This window comes from Zingiber officinale, chromosome 3B (assembly GCF_018446385.1).
Source record: "Zingiber officinale cultivar Zhangliang chromosome 3B, Zo_v1.1, whole genome shotgun sequence".
Lineage (NCBI taxonomy): Eukaryota > Viridiplantae > Streptophyta > Magnoliopsida > Zingiberales > Zingiberaceae > Zingiber > Zingiber officinale.
Genome location: NC_055991.1, coordinates 74,289,858 through 74,295,565, shown reverse-complemented (window position 1 = coordinate 74,295,565; position 5,708 = coordinate 74,289,858). Strand labels below are relative to the sequence as shown.

Sequence of the window (5,708 nt, the reverse complement as noted above, 5' to 3'; positions counted from 1 at the left end):
AGTCAAGATCGGATAGTTTGACAACTCTTGAACTTAAATTTCCATATTAGTGTCTTTTTTGTGCTAATCCTTTTTTTGTGCTAATCCTATCAGTATACCGATAGGCTGGATCGATAGACTGAATGATTTCGGTAGATTGATCAACAGGATCGGTAGATTGAATACCTATGTGTCAACCTAGTCCTTGAGTGTGCTAATGTGGAATTTGACGTGGACCGGTTGGGTCTCAGATTGCTAACGTTGTACATGATGGCACAAGATGGATAAGGGCTAACTGGCTGACATGGCAAAGAGATAAGAGTTGACCAATTGTCATGGCAGAAGGATCGGTCAAGGATAAGGATCGAGTTGCTGACGTGACAGTAGACTCTCATCAACAAGTTGACGTGGCGAAGTGACATTGGCCAAAGTGTTGGGTTTTTCGGACCGCGAAAACCGCTTTTCGCGTCGCGGAAACCCCGAATCGCCCAAGCCACGGATCTCGTGCAAGGTAAAACTTTCGAAAAATACGAGTACGAGTTTAAAACACGATCGACTCTTAGATCTACGAGGGAAAAACATTTACCCTTGATGCGTGCCCTTCGTAATCCCGCAACGTCCAAAGGTGGCCGGATCTCGAGACCGTCAAGCGAACGGTCCACTAGCGGTATCCACACGAACAAGGAGTGGTCTTCTACCACTCAAAGATGGAGAGGAGAACCCACAAGTGTGCTAGCACTTTCTAGGGCTCTCGGATTGGATCTAAAAGGTGAGAAAGGAGAAAAGGGAAAAAGGAACTCACACACTCCTCTAGGTACTCTCCTTTTGTGACCTTCACACCACCTAGTTGCTTGGAATCAACTCTCACTTCTTCTCCACCATGAAGCCACGACCATCAGCAAGCTAGAGAGAGCACTACAACAAAATCGCTCATAGACATCAGTGGAACAACAACGGTTTTAGGCTAAAACTGATGTCTTTGAGTATTTTACATCGGTTTTTCTAAAAACCGGTGTCTATGAGCGCAGATTTTAGCTCATAGACATCGGTTTTTTAGGCGATGTCTATGAGCGCCCCTTTTTTTGTTAATAGACATCGATTTTAACATCGGTTTTTAAAATCCGATGTTAATGAACCCAAATAAAATATTTTAATTTTCCCCACAAGCCAAAATATGCCTAAGTGTTTTCCCTCCAAACCTAAATCTTTATCCCGCCCCTTCCTCCGCGCGACCATCTCTCTCGCGATAACCTAAACCGAAACCTAAACCTCCGACCATCCGACCATCTCTCTCAGCCTAAACCTAAACCTCCGACCATCTTTCTCAGCCTCATCTCCCTCTTCCCCTTCTTGAATCTCTGCCCCTTCTTAATCGTCTGATTGCTAAAGGTTGAGGATGGGGTTTGGGGTTAACCTCTCTGTAAAGCGCCGAAGCCTTTTCTTTTCCCCCGACTTTCTCCTCTGTTCTTCCTCTGCTTCTCGCGACTTCGGACTTCACGCGACCGAGACCGGCGATTTCTTCTTCTCTCGGTGGCGCCGGCGAAGAGCGGACCTTGGAGCGTTGAGAGGAAGAGAGGTTAGTTACAGCCGAACCTTCTTTCTCCCCGATCCCTTCCTCCCTTCTCTGATCTCGGTGAACAACGGCGACGGATCTCGATCGGTGGATTTCACCGGAGAGGAGGACGAACGTTTGCCGGAATGGAGGTTACAACAAATGCCTTCGCTAAGAAAAGAGTTGGAAAAGTGAGGGATTTAAGCTCTTCGGTTACTTCTATATTTTTTTACTCTTTAGGCACATCTCTGTCCCACGAGTTCTATTGCTTTCTATGGGTTTGCCCCTTTTTTAGTTTTCCTGGGACGAGAGATCAGAAATCATTATTTTTGGATCTTTGTAATAATTAACTTTCTTGTTTTGAGGTAGGCGTTCTTCGATACTTTTGAATTTTATCTTGGTTGATAAAGGCAAGTATCTCTTCATTTTGATAAGAATTCTAGTGTACGAGTTGCAGGGCTTGCATTAGGAATTTAGGATATGTTGCTTAGAATAACTCTTTTGGTCCTTCTTCTTCATGAGGCTGCAGCTGCAAATCTTCCTGCAAAATGGCAGACCTTGAATGGTATGATTCTGGTTTTGTTATATCTCTGCTATGCTCTTAATAAAGGGATTGATTTTTGTTGATTGTACATGCTCAAAAGAAAAACAACCCTTTTTGACTGTGAGCTTATGTTTTTTTTAATACCAGGTATTTTCGCAATTTGTTGTATCAAGAATTGATTAATTTTTCCTACTACACTATATTATACTAGCCCAAAATCATAGATAATAAAGCAATAGGCAATAATGTCGATTGTAGGGCATGCCCATCTCTAGATAGGAGAGAGTTAATGTAATTTGAGGGGTTACAAAGGCATATTGGTAAATATTGATCGCAAGGGATTTTTTTCTTCTTACCTGTAAATTTTTGGTGTAGAATTATGGTATAGATCCTTTATTCATTCATAGCACCCCCTCAAGCCATCATGATTCAGAGTTAGAGGTACATTTCTTTTATTTTGAGACAGGTTGGATTTCAACAGTACTAATTGATAATAATACAACTTGTCTCTGGTGTTGTGCTTAATGCTGCAGTTTACCAGTAAAACCTTGTGTTATTTCAGATATTTGTCTATAACGTTATTGGAAAACAGTTGTGTATGTTAAACCTATGATCCAACTAATGTAGCAAGAAGTTGCTAATTCTATATGCAAGTTGATGTTATATCAACCACTGTGGCAATTGGCCTTCATATCCTTTTGCAGGTGCTGTTCCTTTGGTTATAGCGCGTGGTGGCTTCTCTGGAGTTTATAATATCTTTCCAGGAGTACTCTAATTTGTTTTGTTTTCATCATATCTTTCCAGGAGTGCCACAAGAATGGAGTTATGCACCGGGATCTTAAACCTGAGAACTTCTTGTTTGGGAACAAAAGGGAAAATGCCCCATTGAAGACGATTGACTTCGGGTTGTCTGTGTTTTTCAGACCTGGTAATTCAATTGCAGGATGTTTCTTTTTCAGTTGGTCGTCTTACATGTTATCTAAGTTGTTAAAAGTAAAGATTCATATGTTTCTTTTTCAGTTGGTCGTCTTACAGATGCCCACTTTCTACCTACAATTACTCATGGAAAAGGTGGTCTTAATATTACAAGCTAGCTAGTTAGTTTCTGAATTTTAATAGTCTTCCTTTCGATCCCAGGTGAGCGCTTTAACGAAATTGTCGGCAGTCCTTATTACATGGCACCAGAGGTTCTAAAGAGAAATTATGGGCCTGAAGTTGATGTCTGGAGTGCAGGTGTTATCTTATACATCCTTCTTTGTGGGGTGCCTCCATTTTGGGCAGGTATTTTTCATTCATAGGATAATAAAGCCATTTTAGACTTCCAACTGTATATCACTCAATTATAATTTCTTGCAAGTCCATCAAACCAAGATGTTTGCATCTGGCATGCTTCTAAGAACCAGTCGTGTAATTCCTTGTCTCAATGCAGAAACTGAACAAGGTGTTGCCCAAGCAATTCTTCGTTCTAACGTAGATTTTAAAAGAGAACCATGGCCAAAGGTTTCTGATAGCGCTAAAGACCTTGTGAGGCATATGCGTGAGCCAGATCCTAAGAAGAGGTTGACTGCTCAGCAAGTTCTTGGTAACTCTTGGCTCCTTGATACCTTTTCTCAGTTCTTGGCACTTCTAAAACTTGTATCTTGGCTCTGTTTTCATGTAGCTATATTTCTAATACTATGTTTTTCTTTTGTGAAACTATTGATTTATCATTTTCTCTCTCAAGTGGATGGTTAGTAATGAGCCATGCCAGTATCTCATACAAGTCGAGATGGCAGTATTATTCATTCTTCATAAAGAGATTTATTTATAGTTTTGCTAGTTTCTTTGCATATCATGCATGCTTTGTAAGAGCAAGAGAAGTGTATCCTGATTTCTTTGTTAATAACTTCATTTTAATAATTTTTCCCAAGTCATGCTTTGCTTTACAACCTAACCATCCACAAGCATTGTCAAGCCTTGGCAACATATATATACATGGATTGGTAAGCTTTAGAAATGTTTGATGACAACTGTGCGGATAGTTTATTTTTGTTCCTTAATGAAACTTCTCTTCATGCAGTAATATGATGAGTGTTGTTGCATCATTCTATAAGGCAATTTTAGCAGTTACAACAGGGATATTTGTGCCCTTCAACAACTTGGCTATTATATACAAGCAACAGGTAGAGTACTATATCTGCCTTTTTCATTGCTAGTTTGAGAGTTACTGCATATTGCCTCATTTAATAGAAGAAAGTCATATAATTTGTCTATCATCTTCTTTGTTGTCTTTGCCCCTAGTTGGAAATTGATAGTTCTCTTGTGGTTTTCTCTTCATGTTGAGTTACCTTTGTTCGATGGGCTGTTGTTGTAGTTGGCGAGGGTTCTTTCTGCGACAGCGGCAGCACAAAAGGCTGCAGTCTCAGTGGAAAAGGCGCCTGTTGATGCTGGTGGTTTCAAGCTATGTCACTCTTGGATCGTTCAGCTGGGATCAAGACAATGACAAGATAAAGGTATTTTTTGCGTTGGTCGTTGGGAATTGTTATCAGGTTTATGTAGTTCAAGTATTATATTTTGATCCATCAAGTTAAGCCTTGGGGCAACATTTAGGTCTCTGCATTACTACATGAAGACAAACATTTTACCTGACAAAACCTATCACTGCTAACAATTATAGGTACTATATTGACCTCCCTGGCTTCCTCTACCCAGGAACGTGTGAATCTGACCACAACCAGCTAATGTGGCTCTGCCTTTGTATGCTACTATCAAGCATTACTTCTGTATTTTTTACCTTACAACATGTGGAACCTTGAGACATCCTAAGGAGTGCAAAGGATAGCAAAGCATGTACAATATATTCAATGCAGGCAGAAGATTCATGTTTATGAAAAATACTGGATTCATTTGTGTGCTCTTAACAGATCTATTCCTACAACGTTGTTATCTAGGATTAGCATTTATTTTGTTAAATGTGATTTATGCACCTATAATTATTCTGGTGAAGTTAGCATTCTATTAAACTAGATTATGACCTTTGCAGAGAACTTATTGGTAACCAAGGACTTTGTGAAGATAGCAAATTTTGGCCTTGCTCGTGAAGTTCATTCGAAGCCACCATTCACAGAATAGGTTTCAACACGCTGGTAAGCATGTTTATGACAAGCACTTGTGATCTTATATTTTTTATTTGATACATGTACACATTTGTTTTAGTTATTTGACATAGGGTGGATTTATGTGTTTTTACAGTTTACAAATCTCAAGTACTCCAGAGTTGAAATTGATGAAATGCAGTTCGAGTGGGCTGAATGCATGCTAGATTACATTTGAAGTGCGGTTCTACCTTGATGTGTTAAAAGAATGTTCTACCTTAATTTTGATATCTATTAGCTAGCTTTTGATGTAAAAAGAATGTTTGGGTATTTTATGGATATTGTTGTAAGAAGATTATTTATATAATTTGTGAATATTTGTGTATTTTATGGATATTATTGAATGAAGAATATTTGTACAATTTGTGAATATTTGTGTATTTTTTTTTGTTATTGTCGGTTTTAAAATCAAATCTGTGCTGTTAAAAAAAAATACATATTACATCGGTTTTCCACCGATGTAAAACCGGTGTTATAAAGTAATATTACATCGGTCATT

General features: G+C 39.1%; 1 protein-coding gene across 2 annotated transcripts; it reads left to right on the top strand.

Moving 5' to 3' along the window:
- Positions 1–1,204: 1,204 nt before the first annotated feature.
- Positions 1,205–5,365, top strand: LOC122056559 (calcium-dependent protein kinase 32-like). 2 transcript variants are annotated; one of them, XM_042618562.1, is made up of 9 exons: positions 1,205–2,096; positions 2,880–3,003; positions 3,096–3,146; positions 3,213–3,356; positions 3,505–3,657; positions 4,135–4,237; positions 4,429–4,567; positions 5,098–5,200; positions 5,307–5,365. In XM_042618562.1, the coding sequence occupies exons 1-6, from the start codon at positions 2,094–2,096 to the stop codon at positions 4,140–4,142; spliced, it is 483 nt and encodes a 160-aa protein (XP_042474496.1). In that variant the 5' UTR covers positions 1,205–2,093; the 3' UTR covers positions 4,143–4,237; positions 4,429–4,567; positions 5,098–5,200; positions 5,307–5,365. The 2 variants fall into 2 exon arrangements, 1 of the variants encoding a protein (XP_042474496.1); XR_006133267.1 differs by lacking the exons at positions 1,205–2,096; positions 3,096–3,146 and having other exon boundaries at positions 2,103–3,003.
- The last annotated feature ends 343 nt before the right edge of the window (positions 5,366–5,708 follow it).

Excerpts from the sequence above, each read along its gene's own strand:
- LOC122056559 (XM_042618562.1), top strand. Across the intron at positions 3,004-3,095 it reads GTCTGTGTTTTTCAGACCTG|TTGGTCGTCTTACAGATGCC; the intron begins GTAATTCAATTG and ends TTTCTTTTTCAG. Across the intron at positions 3,147-3,212 it reads TACAATTACTCATGGAAAAG|GTGAGCGCTTTAACGAAATT; the intron begins GTGGTCTTAATA and ends TTTCGATCCCAG.